This window comes from Ischnura elegans, chromosome 3, assembly GCF_921293095.1.
Source record: "Ischnura elegans chromosome 3, ioIscEleg1.1, whole genome shotgun sequence".
Lineage (NCBI taxonomy): Eukaryota > Metazoa > Arthropoda > Insecta > Odonata > Coenagrionidae > Ischnura > Ischnura elegans.
In genome coordinates, this window is record NC_060248.1 from 104961336 (window position 1) to 104981520 (window position 20185).

Below are 20185 nucleotides of genomic sequence, written 5' to 3' on the forward strand. Positions count from 1 at the left end.
CGCTGAAATTCGCGCCTCGTGGAAATAGGTCGGCTGCGAGGCATATAATATTCTGAGGGACAGGAAGAAAAGGGTGCCTTGCCTCTGCACTGTTGATGAGATAGGGGATCGGAATCCGGACGGGGGTCAAATAAATACAATTCCCCCTTGAACATTTTGGGCCTTACTAAATAATTTAGTTGCAGAGAAGTTTCTCGGGTTTTCCACCGGTTGATGTCGTCCATGTCTCCCGGTGGGTTCATGCGGGTCTCATGGGAGACATGGACGACATCAACCGGTGGAAAACCCGAGAAACTTTTCTGCTACTGATACGCCGGGAAAACCTAAGATCATACATTAATAATTTAGGTTTACCGCTGTAGTTGTAGACGCCTCAATTCCACAACTAAAGGTAGTTATAAAAATATAACGTTGAATAATAATTACTGAACATAAATATACACAACTTTTATTTTATTTTGTTATTTAAGGTAAATGATGAAAAACTTATCAAGTATTCGTCATAGGTCGAAAATTCTGGTTTAGTCCCGTAGCAGTGTAGAGATATTTTAGCGTCAAATTCTCCTACCAGCATACGTTTTCATGCCGACGTATTTATTTTCCTTCGCATAGCAGATATTTGGAAGAAGCAACCGACAATTCAGGTTATTTATGTCTTAGGGATGGATTGGGAAGGAAGAGTGGTTAAAAAACCCGGTGTCGGCAGTAGCGTGCTCTCGAAAAAAGACGCCTAAGGGCCCACTACTTCACGTCCTTGATGACGGACGAAGTGCTGAACTCAAAGGCCTTCCACGAAGCACCCAATCGGGTGACCTGATCTCCGCTTAAATTAAATCTTCGCTATAGCCGGGATTTAATACCGGGCCAACGGGGTGAGACGCCAATGTGCTAGTCACCAATCAAACCCCGATCCCCAGCTTAGCATCCAAATCATTCGGTATATGTATTTCATCAAAAGAGGCCTTCCTTTTTGAATATCGGGTTGGTGTGGTGGCTATATTAGTGGCTATCCTCCCCTCTCGTTGGACCCTAGCTCAAATCGCAGTGATTGCAGAGATTTTTCTGAAACTGCTCAGTGTTTCGTGGAGGGCACTTCAAGTTCAGCACTCATCCTCTCGGAGTGGGGCGTAAAGTCGGGGTTCCCTTTGGCAACTTACGTCAAGAGCAGGTTAAAGCGTTTCCACCCTTGATAACCTACCCTTCCCATCGGTAGAATATTAGAGTAGGAAATTGTATGACCCCTGTAAATGGATCTCGGGTCCTCCAATGAAGCGAAGGTTACACCAAGGGTGAAATTTGCAATGAAGGAATCGTTTTATTCAGCCGGGATTCGATCCGGGATCTCCCAGTTGCTGTTCAGGCATGCTATCAGTTGCGCTACCAGATCACCTTATTCCAAAGTGAATTTTAGTCTGGTTTTTACCGCACTAGTTGTTAACGACTTAAGTCCACATTGTGGGACATGAGACAGAGATGGTGCTTACTGAGCCGCTGCCGGAGACAAAACTCCACTTACCGTTTTCTTTCGCTTTCGCTGTGTGGTTCAGCGGAGAGGTTTTCGGGATATGCACCGCGTGTGCCCATCGTTGTAGACGATAGTTTCGCAAGAATTGCAGCTGGATTCTTCAGATCTATGAATTGCAGAGCCTACAGTTGGGGATTTTTCCCGTCCTCAGGGGAACGGGTTCGACTTTTTGGCCTCTTGGGCTCTCAGCCGTTGCTGCATTTTTTCGTGCGCGGCTACCCGCGCCGGTTATCATTTCGTCTTCTGAGGCTGGTATTATGCCGACCCAGTGGGAGATATTGGCCTGCTGTAGAAGTCCCACCATCATGGGACGTCGGTTGCAAAATTGTGAATTTTATCAATGTCGCTGCCTTCTGCTTTGCCGAAAAACTTTTGGGCTGCTTCTTCCATTCTTGATGGTGGTTTCTCCTGTGAGCGCGTACAGGGCGTCGTTTCCCATCCATCTGGGGGTCGTGATGCATCGTAGAATCCTCCAGGTACCAACTTCCAGCTTCTTCAGGTCGCCTTGGGTGATGGGACCGGACCATACCGGTGACGCGTATAGCACGCGCGGTATGATGATGGCCAGGAAAATTCTGAGGCGGTCAGTTACATCCTGCGAGGCTAGGAGCGTGTAGAGATGACCGAAGGCGGTTGTTTTTTTCTTTCGGATAGCTTTTATGTTGCAGTGGTATGTCATTCTCTCTTCGAGTTCGACGCCAAGGTAGGTGGCGTGCTTCAGAAAAGGAATCGGGTTTCTTAGGAGACGTAGTTCAGGAAGAGAGATGGTTTCGGCTGTTTTGTATACACATCCGTTGAAGTTCCAATGAGGAGTCTCTGACCTCCTATATTTACCAATACGTCTGACTCCGACGAATTTGTAGTGAGTCGAAACCATCTAAGTGGTGTTTCGTTAATTTCTCTCACGTCTCGGACGAATGTCGGACCAATGGCCATCCCGGAAGAAGTGTTAAGAAGAGTTCTAGATGATATGAGTTATAATTGCTGCTACATACTAACAAATGCTAACGTGAAATAGCATTATTCACAAGCCCTATAGAAGAAATTTCCTAAACAGGGTGCTTTCATGCTGAAAACTAAATCTAAAACTACAGAATGCTATGTAAATATCCATTGTACATTGGCATCATTGGAAACAAACCATTTCTGTTATGGATATTTTTTATATGCAGTACATGAAGCGGGGCCACGAAGCTCCGCGTTTCTGGAGCCCATGCGGAGTAGAGTCGCGAGGGAAACATGAGAATATCTCCCTCTGCTCCGTATCGCTCGGCGTCTTTTCTTTCTCTCCCTCTCTCTCTCTCCACCTCTATATTTAGGAGAGCACTTCTGGAATAAGCGCCCCCAACCCCCGGACGCTCTTTTTCTTACCCCCACCTCCTCCCTCTACCCCCCTCTGTCCCCTCTCCATACCCCCCACTCCACTTCCTCTCTCTCTCTCTTTCGCTCTACGTAGTGAAAGAGGGAAACGACCCGTATTGGGTGAAGGGTTGGGAAAGGAGGGGGTTAGGGGGGATTGCTGGGATATCTGACGCATCTGCGGCTTCCTCCTCCTCTCCTTCTTCATCCCCGTCTCACGACCGCTATGAACTCTCTCCTTCTACATGGTCTCCTTCTATATGTTTTGCACACATCGATCGAAGATATCGAACTATAAATATATCGATGTATCAACATTATTGCGTTCACATTAAGGAAAATTAGAAATTAATCACCTAAACATATATGCTTATTCATGCTCATGTATCTGAGAGAAAAGTCGTATATAAGTATGGGGCATGGGATATATTCAACTATTACAAATACTAGGAAGGCATGTAACTCAAAAAGAATGGTAAATCTATTTAAATGGCAAAACAATCTCAAGACGAGTTCTCCATATCAATTCGGAATAAAAATTGATGAGTATTATTGTAGTAAAAAGATACTAATCTTATAGCCTTTTGTATATGTTTGTTTCGTGCTATAAAATCGCTTATTCTTAAAAAGAGGTGAAGTATATGGCGTCGTCCAAGAGAAACTTCGATTTCGAAAAGAGGAAGTCATATGTTACTTTAAACACCGACATTTCATTATAGCTCCCTTTCTTTCGTTCCCCTCAGTTTTTGAAGGTACTTTAAAAATGCACTCAAACTTCGCTTTAGACGTTCACAAAAGTTCTGACTATACCACAGTAATTATTTTATGACTCCGATTCATGTAGTCAGTGCTGTATTTATGAAATCATAGCAGAACAGCTAAGTATGTCGCGACATATTGTTATATATCTTCGTGCTCAAGAATTTTTTCGATATCAATGTTGTAAAAGTATTCATTAAGGTGTATTCTCCGAAAAATGGTATTCCGTGTAATTTCGATGCATTGAGTGGAAAATGTCGGAAATTCGACGGATCGATATTTTTAGCATCTCCGTCTCCTGCTTGCTCCTTCATTTTTATTTGTCTCCCCCACAATTCCACCGAAATATTGAGGATGACGTTGCGCACCCAGCGAGCTCACCTTTAAGGAACAGCAAGGGAAAGAGAGAGGGAGAGAGAGAGGGATGTAGGGACCACATACCGTGTAGTAGCGGGGAAAGGACCATTAATGTGGAAGTTATTGGCGTGCCATTAAGCCTCGCTCGTCCAGGTGCCCCGTCGTCTTTTTCAGCGTGGAGAATCTCCCTTCCAATGGTCCGGGGAAAAGTTTTTATCTCCTCGAGACTCTCCGAACTCTCCTTTTTTAACTGTGGCGTCGCGGAATCACGATAATCGTTTAATTGCGAGGAATGATCACCGCGAAATTAAGGCTCGGGGAAAACCCAAGGCGGAGCTCGCTTTTTAATACTTTTAAAGATCATTGTTGTAAATGTTTTTTCTTCCTTTCCGACTACAGCTTTGAAACCTAATTGTCCTGGCATGTGGTATAAGATATGCTTCCTATTATAGAAAAGTTTTCACTGGATAATTTGTTGTAATTAGCCTTCTTGAATCGTTTGTCTTAAATGCAATCAACAGGGTTAATTTTCGGTGCTGATTCATTTAAAACCAATTAAAATATTCCAAGCATGGGCACATGCCTTTAACATTGTGTTTGTGTGTGTGTGGAGATATTATTTTCGTCCTAAATAAAAAAACCAGCCGCTATTCATCCTCGAGTACAAGGAAACAGCTTAGCTTTTATCTCACCTTTAAAAATCTGCGTAAAGACGTAGATTGGAAAATTAGAATATTTATCCTGGTGGATATCTGGTTAATGTTTATCGAATTTGAATTTCTATTTAATGCTGCTTTATTGCCTATTGTTTAAATTATTATGGTCATAAGGTATTTTATTACTAAGTAGTTCATGTGGAGGGAGGGGAATATTGACGATTTGCATACTATTTGCTCCGTCAAACTTCAGACATGGTGCTTTCCCTCCGTTTTTCACCGAAGAAAGCATCTTTATGTCCACCGGGTCAAATGCTGCATTCTAGCCGATGTTTTTTATGGGTATCCCGTCCATCATCTTTTGCGCTAATTCTGCTCAGGCTTTCATGCAATTTTCACTCCCATGAAGCTACGTTGTTACTTTTCTTTCATTAGTACTAACGTTGGAAATGCTTGGGTGAGAGTTTTTTGTATATTTTTTCGCTGTTTCACCCTCGAGACAGGTCTCACGATCATCATGAATATTTGTTGCGTCGTAATATAAATCATTGCTTCCCGTGTGTTCTCTTCAGGGTTTTCCTTACAAAAACTACGAAACAAGCAAATAATTGCTTGAATTGAAGCCGTTAATTCCAATGCAGTAGCAAAGATTTTAGGGCTACCTTTTCTTGTGCACATTTCCAATGCTACCGAAGCCATCCCTTCAAAATTTTAACCTCGGATTGATGTTATCCCTTGTGCAATATACATTCGCGAAAAAACGAAGCAACAGCGCTAATAGCCTCAAAATATTTTTAAACATTTTATTGCTCCTCTTGTTTGGCGGAAGAGGACTTAACCCCGCCGCCACCGAGGCCGTTCTGAAAATCTGTTCATAAGAAATATCTGCCAACTAGATATGTTTTGTTTCGGAAATCATTGCTCGGTGGTGGGCCGAGGAGACATCCGAAACCTTTCTTTAGACATTTATGAGCTAGTTTCATGGGATCGATCTTTCTCTATGCTGAACCAACCGTGATCTGGCCATATTTTGTATTAGGAGCTATATTTTTTGATTTGATGTCGGATACGTTCATTCAGAGAGATACCCTGTGGTGCAGCCGGTTTAAATATACCTCTAAAAATCTTCCTTTGGAAGTTAACCAGGTATCATAATAGCATCAATTTATTTTAAATTGCTGGCGTGGGCAATATGCGCAATACAATTGTCGAAATTAGAATAAAATCAAAAATTAAAGCATTTTTATAGACCTCATTAATGACATCGAATCAATAACTTGATTTAAGCTAATTTTTATTATGTTTTGTCCTCTGCTGCCCAGTTGTTCATTTCGTGGAAATTTCAACGTTGGGTGACTAAAACTTTGATAAAATAGTTGAAAAATATTTTTACAAAATTTCATATCTCAGTCAAGGTTATGGAATATAGATCCATCACTCCAAAACGTAAACAGCATGAATGAGATGCAAACTGTTTGTTAGTTACGTAATTTTTTCTTTGCGAAGGAAAATATATTCCTTTCCCTACTAAACTGTGCAGCGGTTTCGTTTCAGGAGATTGGTGATCTTAATTTTACAGATTTGATCACAAATGTTCGCAAAACTTGTTGTGAATTAATTTTTAAAATTTATGTAATTAATTTTTAAATTCAAGTGTAAGCCTAGTAATATTTACATACGAACCAGGTATTGCAATCCTAAGATTATTATACTGCAGCCCTCCATTTATACCTATCCCAAACTATTTCTCTTGCAATATTTATGTTCTTATAGTATTAAGGAAGTCATTTGTCTCAGCGTTTCATATACCGTTTTAATTTTATAAATTCATGAAGCATAAGGTTTCACGTAAATTAATTTCTACCAGGGACAGATATAAAGACTTCAAGTTGGGGTGATCTGAAACATCGCTTTTTCTTGCTGAGAGTACGTAAGCTTTTCCTCTAAATGCATGTGAGAATCCAATTGCAAGCTACATGCTGGTGAGTTGATCACCCCCTGCCAAATACCCTAGAGGTGGCTCCAATGGTATTATGTAGATGTAAATTTTATGTTTATGACGTATTGTTTTACTCTGTTACAAATTACTTTTACTCCCTGACTTGGCATCCAACGTACCAAGCAAGATTCGATGAGTATAAGGCGATCAGTAGTATTGAACCGGTACAATGTTATTGTTCGGGAAAGGAATCACCCGAATTCAATTTCGCCTGTATGCTTGTGCTTTGTTCACCACGAGCAGAATTTCTCCCCGGAGGCGTGCATCACACGCGAGTAAACACCACTCGAACCGTTTCACGAGCTGCGCGTTCCGTGCGCAAATATTGAAGTAAGGAACGGATGAGGAAGGAATTCTGGCCGCAGGGGGCTGAATCCCGTACCGTAGAGCGTCATCAGTGGGTTTGGGTAAGGTTTTACTAGACACGTGCGAATATCGATGCGACCTCGAACACTCGGGTCGCGTACCCTCCGCTTCGCCCTGATCGTAACGTCATTTCTCTCTCATCTTTCTCGCCATCGCACCACCCTTGTGGTTTATGGCCTGCTCTTTTCCATTTGAAAAGCTCACATCCTAGCCCGTGACCCACCGTAAAAACTTCGCTCGTCGTCCCGGAGTCACTGCGCCTCGCAACTGCTTTGTGATACCTCTAGTGGACACCACTGCCTACCTGCCACTTTAACCTTGATTAATTCATAGTTCTATAACTTAATGATTGGTATACTACAGCCCTTCATTTCTACCTTTCCCAAGGTAGTTCATTCGGTTCCTTGCATTCTTCTGTCTTGTGTCGTTCTCTAACTGTCCCGAGTCTCTATCTATCTGGTCTTCCTAAAAACCTATTGGTCTTCCTAGGGGGACTTTTCCCTCAAATTGTCACTTAATCATATATCTCTCGTCGTTACTTTGTCTTTTGTTAAGACTATTCATTCCTTACTTCTTTGTCGTACGTGCTCCAAATTTCCCTTTCTACCCCTATTCTTCGGTATAGGACCTAGTCTCTCACATTATCCGTCTAATTGATCTTCAGCACCCCCGTATGTGTAGCTCTGGGTATAAATATTATTTTAACATGATGAATGGTGCACGGTGGTGAGAGCTTACACCTGTCAAATATGTGCGCTTGCATATGTCAGTTACATAGAACCTAAAACTATGTGACCCGTAGCTTCGTGATTAACTGGGTGTAATATTGTCACTCGAAATTTATGTCAGGAAAGCGTTAAGTCCCCTGCCAAACACCCGTGAGATGTATCTTCAATTTTTTGCGTGTTTACTGGGTAGAACTTGTAGTTAATGGCTAAATAAATGTGCATTTATTTTTTGAGCATTTCCTCTTGATGTTGACGTGAGATTGTTGAAATCGGTAGAGATTTTACTGAATTGAGCTTTTCGTGGGTGAAATTGACAGTTTTCAATATATATTTATGGAGCCATGAATCGTAAAGGTAGTTCGGAGGGTTCCGCGTACATAAACATTACACATACACGCTGTAGGTTTACATTCCATTCCGTGCGGATAGTTTTATGGTGAGCCCTTGACCCTCCGTAAGAAAAAGTCGTCTGTCATCCCCGTAGGATTGTGTTGTGCGATGCCGTCCTCACGCGAAAGAGCCTGCACGTTTGTATGTACGCAAATTTTAGTTCGCGGTTCTCGGGGGCATGGTAATTCTCCGTCGACGCCACCTGCGCTCTCCAGTCTGGTTTACCGAAACCGTTCCGGGAAAATGACCGGGAGATTTCGCTCAAGAGCGCCCTCTCTGCCTCCCCTATCTCCCCGTTCCTTGGTGATCTGGAAGGTGGTGTTTCTTTGGCACCGTTTCCTCTCCCTTGGTGTTCTCCTTCCTGAACACTTTTATCTGCAAACATCTGCCGAAGAACAAAAATTATGCCCCTTGCACCTGTTTTCTGCCAGCGCAGTCGTTTGATGCTATCACCTTCAAAAGGAATCAACGTGAGGATCGCGGATGAATCAGGTGCGGGAAAAATCAAAATCCAATCCTGATTAAAATATTCTTTTAGGGCCATGCTTGGGATTTAATACATATTGCTACTGTATTTGGTTCGAAGCTGTTTTTACACGCTTTTTCGTAACTTGCTTCGTCTGTTTGTCTGTTTTATTATAGAGTAAGAATATACTTACTTTATGGTTTTATCAATGGAATCTTATAGTTGGCCATTAACCCACTTTCCATTGCCGGATGGCCTTGAAATTTTGCACATTCATTTCTAGAAACCCAATCAGCACCCATGCAATATTCTGCGAGTGATGTAAAGCTTATTTTAATGCATTTCTATACTGTTTTTTTCGGGGGGGAGAAACGTTTTTTAAATCTTTTTTAAATTTTATTTGTTTTTGCTATCAATTCGTACACACTCTTTACAAGTTCCCCTGTCACTCCTAACACGAATAACGGGACTTCGTTACTGTCGCCTTCTCTCGAGCCTATTATCTTCATTCAAGGTGAAGTCTATACTGTTGGCCAGCGGGGTTTCTCTCCCTACGAATCCCTGAAATTCGACTTGCATTGATCCATTTTCGATCCAATGAGCGGATTTAGTTTGGAATGTATACTAAACCTAATGTTTCCAAGTAGGCTTCCGCGGAGATAGTGACGGTAGACAGCGATTCTTCCAGGTTTCCTTCCGCGTTTTCCATTTTACTGGACAATATTTCGCCATTACGTTCCAGTTGGCCAATTCAGGTCGACTTCAGTGGACCTGAGGAAACCAACTGGAACGTTGGCGAAATATTGTCCAGCAAATTGGTTAAACACGGAAGGAAACCCGAAAGAATCGCTGAATAAACCTAATGCTTTGAAGCTCCTCGCCATTATCTTATGAGTAAAATAAGAAAATAAATACTCATCCACCGAGTTATTTACGTACTTACATTCACTATAAGGTTACCCTCACATCGAGCGTGCGTCCATATTCAATTGGGAGATTTGTCTATTAAATCATAGATGAGAAATCCGAATCGTGCCCAAAATTGTCCTTTTTCATACTACTGTTCATTGTTAAGTTTAGTTTAACGCCTGTATGTCCGCCACACCTTATACTGCTGAAAAATTTATGTGTGTTTATGAATATATAACTTCTTCTTGCACAAGGGTGGGCAAAAAAAAATTACTTAGGAAGTAATTTTAGGCTTTAAATAAATTAAATATAATAAAAGAAAAAACTTTTATAGGTTCGCTAATATATTGCAAAGTAAATACACGACTCGGGTTTCTTGGCTTTGTTACATCGTCAGGTCCAGGAAATGGAAAGGTTTCACTAAGTTTCACATAGGACTGTAATCATCAGTTATATATTGAATATGTTAGATAGTTAATTTAGGCTAATTTTCTATGGGACGCAGCCTATCTTTCTCATGAGAGGAGAGGCGAAAGAATATATTTATGTTTTTAAGTTAATATTCTATATTGTGTTTTTATTGTCTTCTCTCTATGCATTTATTTATTTATTGCATTTCCGGCGAATGAGCAATTGGGTTGAACGTTTGCCTAATCATATCTAACTTTTCGCCCTTTTTCTTGTCATTGCAGTCGCGAGCCACCCGCTGCTACTCGTTGGGCGGGAGTTCGTCGGGTGGCGGCGGGGGCGGGGACGGCTCCGGGGAGAGCTTCGGCGGCGGGGGCCGCGGGGGCACCTCCACCTCGCCCCGGAAGCCCCGCTCGTCGCGACAGACGGCGGCGGCCGCCGCTGCAGCAGCCGCCGCGGCCGCAGCAGCCGCCGCCGCCGAACAGCCCCCGCCGCCCCCGCAGCCCCCAGCCCCTCCGCCCCCGGAAGCCTCGTCCACCCTGACGGCGGCCGCAGCCACCCCCTCGCCCCCAGCCGCATCGTCCGCCGCCGCAGCGTCATCGGAGGCAGCGGAAGGCGCGGACGCCTCCGCCGGCGACAAGGAAAAAGGTGAGTGTTCCCAAATGGCGATAGCGAATTAGACCCCTTGCTAGAGAGTGGGTCTGTTACGGTTGTGTGTGTGTGGCGGATCCAAAGGGCTAGGCGGAAGGAGCTGCAGTGTTGAATGAATCACGCGATGATTCGTCGCGTGCGAATCAAGAGCTGCTCACGGAATTGAAGACTTCAGTGGTGGTTCTCTTGGATGATTGTGTGAGCGCAGTGGAAGCGCAGTGTTTTGTGAGAGTCATGATGGATGCAATATGCTGACAAAGAAGACACCAGCCCAATGTCGGGCTCATTATTATGCCCAGTGTAGCCCTTTGTTGGATCCGCCACAAATTCTTAGGCTCTGGTGAATGGGGAATGGTTATCTAATCAGTGTTGCAAAAATTTTGAATTAGTCGTTGCGAATATCGTACAGAAGTAAGCTACTCAGAATTTGATTTTCGTTGATTTCGTTCAACTCTGTTTATCTTATGTGATGATACATAAACTTAAATCCTTCAATTTTTAGTGAGGAGAGTGATTCTCGAATAGAAGTTAATCGTCGTTGTTCTACGGAATCCATCCTATTCATTGCGTAATATTTTTTCATAACTTCAAACATTTTTATGGACTACCTCAAATTAGGTTGTCGATACTGTGCTCTATATTTGTAATTAAATACGAACGTAATTAGTAAACTTTGGTTGTGAATACGGTCATAAAGGAAGCAGTGCCCAAACAAATGCAACTCCTTCGTCGGTGTTATCGGTTGCCAAAGTGTCCCTTATGTTCTTGGACTATATTTATCTCAGTAAATTTCAATTTATTTTTTCTCTCTTCTTTTGATTATGGAAACTCTAATACTCGAGAAAACAAAATCCTCGGTGAGTGGAAGCAAGGCCCTTAGTTGGAAGTAAGAATTTTACAGTTTATGTGAAGTGTCAAAACTTCTTCATTTTATGAATCTGTCGTGTGGCACTCGGTCGCCGCAAATTGGCATTGCGATTTTCTGTGCTCCGCACGCGATGCTCTCGTTGAATTAACGTTTATGTCCCTCGGACACGCAGGTCAGTCTCTCGGAAGACTTTTTATTTTTCTCTCCTCCTCTTCGTCGTGTTCCTTTTTAAGTCACCCTTCTTAGCCCTTCAGAATGGAAGGAGGTTGATTTTTTTGGAAAGTTTTTTTCAGGTTACAAATTCGTACCTAGTGTCATGAAGGAGCGCATTTCTTCCTTTTGCATCACCCTCCGTGCTTCCATCAACCCCGTTTTCATTTCGAATTGTCATGCAAAGGAAGTCGGCTTTTGAATTTTCTCTTTTTTCATTGAGGAATCGATGTGCATACCAGCGGTGGCAATGCACATTGTTCGATCAGTTTGGCTAGAATTAGGTGGACTGATTCCACGAGAAATCTAATTTTGTGGTGAGTCATCGTGGACGTGAATATAGGGGCCGAGGTTCCTTTGTCTCATCCATAGCGTATTCTGCTTCCACTCGGCTGTGGATATTCATTTGATTCATGTTGAGTTGTCTACTCGAAATCTATTTTTGAATCCATAAAGATCGAGCCTTTTGGTCTGCATAGATTCTCTGAGAGAAGTATCAAAGTTTATTTGCCCTTGAAATGGATGTGAATGAAACCCGTAGTTATTTTCCCGGCGAAGTAGCGAGTCCATTACTGTCCTGTCGAGGATTCTCGTGCCCTTCTCAAAGAGATGCGTATTACCCTCATTGAATTTTAAATCAAGACTTATAGTACGGATATTGGTCGTCATTTCGGAGGATCGCATCCTGTTTCAGACGTCCCATTAGGCCATCGCGATCGGAAATACGCCGGAGGAGGAGAATTAATTAATTTCCCTTTAGGGCGACACCGGTAGCTGCCGGAGGATAAAGAAATCGATTTAATGTAAATGAGTCGGCCGCTGGAATTGTGAAAACTCTTTCCTCAGGTGTCGGTGGCCGTGTTTTTTTTACGCGGTCTCTCCACATTGATTGGATGCAGCCATATGACTGCTTCTCATTTGCTCAGCTATGAGGCATCCCCAGGTCGGAATTCTCTCCAAAAGCGTCATCGGTCGCGCTCCCTTCTGCATCCGTTATATTATCTCGCACTTATCTATGCCATTCGGAAACAGGCGGAGGTGGTGTTCGAAAGAGGAGGTTTCGGATTTGCGATTCTAATTCCGTCAATCGTCCACCCGAGCATTCTAGACGAGGTCTTCCCCACCTCCCCGCGTCGAATATGCATCGATAACTAATGCGTGTCGAAAGAGTATTCCGAATGGAAAGAGTATGGAAGGGCAGGGAGTTGGGATTGTACGACGTCCGCCGTGGAAATGAGAAATTCCGATTGGTTTGTCACAAAAATCGATTATTCTGACCCCTGGGGATACACTGATTTATGAATGAATTAGCGGAATCAATTTTGATCGATGATACCTTTCGACGTTGCATATCTTTTATTCCTTTCCTCCTCATCTATACTGATTCGTATAGTTTGCTAGTCCTTGCTTGAATAACGAATTCATCTCGTGATTCTTCGTAGCATCAAAACCTTCCTTTGATTATGCTGCAGGATTTACGTTAATAAGGGGATGACCGTAAAATAATTTACGGCACAATTGTCAATTAGCGATAGTTTAATACCGATCGTTGAAATTAGTTCCTTAAGTGCTAGAATTATTTTTATTGCAGTTTCGTTAAGATCTTTTTTCAGCTAATAATTTATCTGTATGCTATTTAATATGCCACTGGTTAGGGTTAGTTTTGGAGGAAAAAATCTAAATGATCTAAAAAAATCGCTGTAATCCCTATTGTTGATTTGTACTTACTGCTTTGCACGATGCGAGTATATTCTATAAAATATTCCCCTGCTGTTATTACGTCCTATCGGTACCCAAAATCAGCTCTTTATTATTTTCATGGACCTATGTAGTGTTATCACTGCTGTATTTTTTTCACCCGCACGCAGCCGGATGTGAATTAAAAGTTACGAATTAAAAAAATAATCTGGTAGATTATCGAGCTTCGTTTCTAGAATCATGGAGGTCTTTTCCTGGGCGTGTGTCGTTCCGTCGTCCCCGGCGTCGACAATGCATTTAGACGCGTATTCATGGTCCAGGTTTTTTCATCATCTCAAACCGAGAGCTGTCGATTTATTTGGGGATGAATTTTTTTTTTCGCCCGTCACACTTCGAAGTCGTCTATTGAATTAATGTTTGCTCCCGATGGAATTTGCGCTTTAACGGGAAATTCTGTCATTCCGAGAGCTCGCGGTTGGAATTGAATTCCTGTGGAATTCGGGGGGAGAAAGTGGATCTCTCAATTATTTGGTTCGGAGTCGGATGCGACAGGGGGAAAAAGATGGGGCATCAGTCGCTGTCGAAAAGCGAAGATTCTCGTTTATTGATGTACGCACTCTCGCACTCCATTCAAGTTTGTTGTCGTCGAATTTCCCCGAATGCCACTAACAATCGATATCCATATAAGAATTTTTCCGCTATTTCCATTACGAACTTGAGCTTTTGGAAGAAACATCGAGTGCGTAGGAGTGGGTTACCTCCGTAGTAGCGTAAAATTTAGCGTACTCGGATTAAGTGTAATGTTCGCGCATTAAAATATATCGATGCCAATTAGATTAAGAATGAAAAAAAACCGTGTTTTTCAGCGATTTTTTTCACGAGAATATCAAGTAATTTCGTGAAGTTAACTAAAAAATCGTTGTTATTCACGCATGGATAGTGATGTAATTATGTATGATAATATATTGCTAAAATGCCCTTTAAATTATAACTGATAACTTCAGGCTTTACTTTGTGAAACCTCTCCGTATTGGAGACAAAGAAATAAAACTTTGTTAGGTTTTATTTCTTTATTGCCCTTCAAATTGTTTGTGAAGAGCTGGTGATATTAATGATTTATTAAGATTCTTCCTTTTGCGCTAAATTAGGTAAAAAGGCCCATATATTTTCATGAAGGATTCGATCTTTCCCCTGAGAATAATACGCTGGAAATCATCTCAGAAATATCGCAGGGTTTTTTTTTGTTTTAGTGCAGAAGTTACGATAGTTGAGTACTGATTTCCATGCTCATATGTCAGTGTAGTCTATTTTTTAAAACGGTAGATTGTGTTTAATAGTCATTATTTTTAGGTGAAGTCAGTGTGTCCGCGTGAGCCGTAATATCAGATTTCTCCTGGGTATGACTTGAGAGGGTAAATTAACGTTTTTAATTAAATAACTGAGGGCCACCTTCATGATAACCCGTTATATACGACGATTGTTCTCTCTATTGATATCCTCGTCACTGAATCACGTGTGATATATATTTCTTCCCTTGATTTTCTCTGTCTTGGATCAATACCTAACTTTCTCTGAACACCTAAAGATAGACCGCAGTTCCATTATTATCTAATGGTATTCTTCTGGTCCAGGGTTTTTTTACATGGATCATTTTTTCGAACCCTCCCTTCCACACTGAACCTCCCTCTTCAATATAAAAGTGGATGTCTGTTTGTCCGCTATGCGTTTCCATAAGACTTAACGCATTTCGACCAAAGTACATAGGTGCATCTCACGCTATTAAACCACGAAAGTTAAAGTGCTACTTTCAGTTGCGTCCGTCGCGTAGTCTCCTCATTACAGTTTGTTACGTCACGTCATACAACTTCTGCGATTGTACATCCTGCCGGGTAGGCACACATCATGACACGCTCAAAGAGAAAAATCTTGCTCCGTGACCATGAATTCTAAGTTTCCCATTTCTCTGGGTGCTATCCTTACCGAGCAACGCCGGGTAGCCTGCTAGTTCACAATAAGAGCTACTGCCATTCAATCCATCTATAAATCCTTTTCTCTATCCCTTCATGCCCTGCTTCCCGTATGTTCTTTCCCTCCAACAAGATTTTTATCTTCTCCTCCATTCATAGTACTGTCTCCATCATCTCTCCACTCTGTATCCCATCTAGAAGTTTCCTTTCTATTCCACCATGTCGATCACTTCCTCGTTCCTAAGCCTATCCGTCCATTTGTCCATCTCCATATACCTCAACTCCCACATCTCGAAAGTCCCCAATCTTTGGTGGGTGAACTGTTCCCGGTATTCCCACCGGGTTAATTCTTTCATAACGGCCTTTATGAAAGAATTAACCCGGTGGGAATCCCGAGAACAGTTCACCCACATAATTCGCCGGAAAGCATCAAATCATATTCCCCAATCTTTTCTTTATCTCTTTACATCTACAGCTACATAATACCCTGCGAGCCACCTCTAGGGTGTTTGGCAGGGTGTGATCAATCACCAGCATGCAGCATGCAATTGGATCTGAGGTTCCACTGTTTCTGGAGGCTTTACTGTCACTGGAGGCTTTACTGAGGTTCCAAGTTTCAACTCCGGAGAGTGAACGTTAACGAAAAATAACTCAATGGTTGACTCAAATTGGTTCACTCACTTCGGAAACAGCCGAGTATTCTTCCCCTCCCGTGCCTTGAAGGCTTGCTGTCAGTGCTGTAAGGAGTGTGAATCGCATCTCTAGCCCTCATAAATCACGTCGAGAAGTCTGTGGTCAACCCATACTCCGAAAATGGCGTAATGACTCCGTTTTATTCCTTCTCAGCCCTTATCACCTGTCGACCCTTGCAGGTGAGAGCATCATAATGATCGAACTTTGAGAAGATGGAAAGGGAAGAGAACCTTCCACGCCAAAGGAAGGAGTGTACGATGAAGGTGGATCCTCTCCCTTCACAGTCATGTGGTTAATTTTAACTTTCGACGTTTCCGAAGTCATCGGGATCCCGGTGCAAAATGTATTCCTTAGCTTGGTACTAATATTCAGAAGAACATTCCAGTGGGCCTAATACCTTTGCGGTCTATTTCGGTGGTTGTTGAATGTATTGATAATATCAGGGAAATATGAATGCATTTCCCACTGTGAATTTTATTAATGGCATTTGCAAGAAGAGCTTGAGAGTTTAAAAGGAAAGAAAGAATGCAGCATGAAGTGGATACATTTACTGTAGAAAAATTTCTCGGGTTTTCCACCGGTTGATGTCGTCCATGTCTCCCGACGTTTCGATCCGCGACTTGCTGATCATCCTCAGGGGATCATCCGAAGGGGATCTCTCATAACTGTCATAAGATCATTCGGAAGATCCCCTGAGGATGATCAGCAAGTCGCGGATCGAAACGTCGGGAGACATGGACGACATCAACCGGTGGAAAACCCGAGAAAATTTTCTGCAACTGATACGCCGGGAAAACCTAAGATCATACATTTACTGAAGGCTGACAATTCAAGTTATTGAACTATTTTTTGATCCGTTACATTCGCGCGAGGCGTTAGTGGGCGTCGACCGTCAACTAATGGTGGACGAATAGTTAAGCGTTTGATCTTGTGGAAAAACTTCTGTGATATATATATGTATTTACACACTGCGTATGCTTAACCGTAATTGCTAACCGCATGAACGATTTTTGTGGAACGTTACGAAGCATGTACAAATGCATGAATCAAATTAGAACAGGTTCTAGTTTTTTTCATATCATCGCAAAAGTTAGGTGGTTGCTCGGTGCATTTTGGCGTTCATACTCGCATTCATACATTTAGACATGAACTTTTACGAGCTTTTGCACCGTGTAAACAGGCCTAAAAAATAGAAAAATTTTTCCTGGATATACGCAAATACTTATACCACTTAATTTAAAAAATATATATGTATAAATAAGTGGTATAAGTATTTGTGTATATCCAGGAAAAACTAATAATGGAATACCACAAGGTTAACCAAGACTTATTGAATTTTCTTAAAAATAGTGTCAAAGAATTAGGCGTCTACCAGCAGATGTGTTGCGGGCTGTCCCTACAAGGGGAAACTCTTTTACATCTACATAATACCCTGCGAGCCACCTCTAGGGTGTTTGGCAGGGGGTGATAAATCACTAGCATGCAGCATGTTAGAGGATTCCCACATGCACACTACGCGGATATAAAAATGTTGCGTGTACTGACAAATTATGCTACCACATTCATGCAAGGTAAAACTTGCCAATTACTCATGAAGGCAATCTGCCATTATAGCTAGAACACACAAAACATGCTATTTGAAATATTGCGGGGGCTGAAAAGCTTCCCTCCCACTTCCCCTGGGTACGGGAGTGTTTTTCCATTGCAATAAATTTTTGAAACATCTCCGTTCTCGAATACGTTTCCTTGATTTTGTGATGATATTTTTTTACATCATCTTTTCCCTCCTTTACCGCCACATTGTCGTCGGATCGATCCTTCCCATGCTAATTGCACCCCAGAGAGGTCGGAATGCGGGCCTCGTTCGTTCCTCGTTTTCAATCGATTGCATCGGAATTACGTCTTGACCTCGTTGCGTGACGTCGTGTCTCGCTTTCCGGGCGAGAGATGTGGCCGGGTAGGGGTAGGAAGGGACACTTTCCGACCCACTCCACGCCGCTCCCCCGTCACCTCCGCGATTCGCGTGGAATATGAAATGAGCGTGTGTTGATCCGCCCGCGCGCAGCCTGTTGGAGTCAAGCCCGACCCAAGGCAGTCGGTGGAAATGAAAAAAAATAGTAAAAATTAAGAATAAAAAATGAAATTAGGAAACTCTCGCGAAAGAAGCGGTGCTGATGCAGGTTGTTCTGGTAAGTCAGGGGAAGTTAATGGAATATTTCTCGGAATGTGTGGGAGAATTTGAAGAACTCTGGGATAATGGTCTTAGTCCATTAGTAAATTTTTCCATATTATTTGCAGTATATTTACAATATCTGAACATTCTTTTGCCCACATTTCATCCAAAAAAGTGCTCCTTAACTGTGAAATTGCATATTTATATTGTAAATTTTGTTAACTCGTTTAAAGTTTATTATTATTTAACCGCACTTAATCTCACATTTATTTATTTATTTTCAAGACGAGTATTCCATTAAATGATAATTAGCGAATTGCCTTGAAAATTCAATTAATTGTCTGGAAAAGACAAGGAATTTCGTGTTGATATTGAAGTGGCCACAGTCTGATGATCTACAACTATATAATACCCTGCAAGCCATCTCTATGGTGATTAGCCGAGGGTGATCAATCACCAGTATTCAGGAGAATCACCGCATGGACGCTACATGGTCATGAAAGTATTACGCATGCTAACAAATTATATGTACGCCCACATTCATGAAAAGGCATAACTTCCCTACGGTTTGTGAATCACAATGCTAATGCATGGAATGTTATTGTAATGGAAAAATTAAAGCACGCAATGAGCCGTTCTAGCGAGTGACGCCATTAATTTCACTAATCGAGACACCGTTGCTATTCTTAATAGCACGAGGAGAGAATGACATTTTATAACTCTCTGTTTTGCTGTGTATTTCCTTTATTTTCTATTCGTGGTCACGTCTGCCATAGTAAGACGATAAGTGAATGATGTGTTTCACTTCGTCTGAGAAAAAATCGTCTCCGAATTCGCTGAGTAAATTCAACCTATAATTTGCCCTACGCCCCCGTTAAGATTCCCATCCCAAATCGCCTATCAGGATGCAAACGCTGCATTTTTTATCGTACCATCTCATCACGAATCTGGCTGCCCTGCGCTGTACTCTATTGATTTCAACTATCATCAAACTTCATTATGGTCCCACACGCTAATACTATATGTGAGGCCTATGAATATGAGTTATGAATATACATATATAACCCTTGGATGACTATGAAGATGAGGTATAAATATATATAACCCTGCGATTGTGCGTAATCAAAAGTACTACGCCTTCCTATTCTCTGGTCTTTAACTTTTCACGTTGTGTAGAAGTATCTGAAGGGAAACGCGCAGGACAAAACTCTTTCAAAAGATACCATTTTTGCATTTCATGCCGACTATTGTATTCAGAATGTTCAAACGCTAGCAGCTTATACTAAATGAGGCCTTACTAGAGTCAGGTAGCTTATCTCTTTCACCTACTGATGATACGCTCTCTTCTTCTTCTGCCTCTCTTTTTATTTTTCTCTGCTTTCATTTCGCTGTTTTTTTCTTCGTCTTTTTATATATAACACTTCCTCCGCCTCCTGCTTCCTTCCCCTCCTCCCTTTCCCTCATCGATCAAGCAGGAAGGGGAGAGAGAGAGAAAGAAAGAAAAAAATAGGGATACGTACGCGGCGACGGCAGCTGAGGCCAATTTTGTAAGTCTCCGTTTCTTATTTTTTTTTGTAATCCGACTTCCGCACGAATCCGTTTCTGATACGAGACGTGTTGCCTGACTCATTGTCAGTCGTGTATGACGAAGCGGAACGAATGCTCTTTCCTTTCTCTTCCCTATCTCTCTCTTCCCCCTCCCTGTCTTATCCTTCGGGAAATTTTCCCACGGTGCCCCCCGTATTCACACACACACACACCTATCTCTTTCACTCCCGAATTCCCAGCCGCGGGCACGGTGCGTTTCACGGGTCTTGTGGGTGACTCATTTTTAACCTCCTCTCTTTTCCGAGAACGGTTAATTGGGCGCGGGCGTTTGGAAAATATCTTTCCCCCTCCCCTGATCTCGTGACCGAACGGGAGTTTTTTTTTCTTTTTGTTGCCGTCTTGTGATTTTGCTACGCATGATTTGTCGCGTGGGTTTGCTGCGGGAGTATAGTTGA

The 20185-nt window shown here is 42.2% G+C and overlaps 1 protein-coding gene across 3 annotated transcripts in view; it reads left to right on the plus strand.

The window, feature by feature from the left end:
* The window catches only part of LOC124156306 (probable JmjC domain-containing histone demethylation protein 2C), a 622610-nt gene that overhangs the window by 240737 nt on the left and 361688 nt on the right, over window positions 1-20185 (plus strand). For all 3 annotated transcript variants that reach the window (XM_046530772.1, XM_046530774.1, XM_046530773.1), the window contains exon 7: window positions 10207-10570. In XM_046530772.1, coding sequence (XP_046386728.1) covers window positions 10207-10570 — 364 coding nt within the window. The remainder of the gene's footprint in view (window positions 1-10206; window positions 10571-20185) is intronic.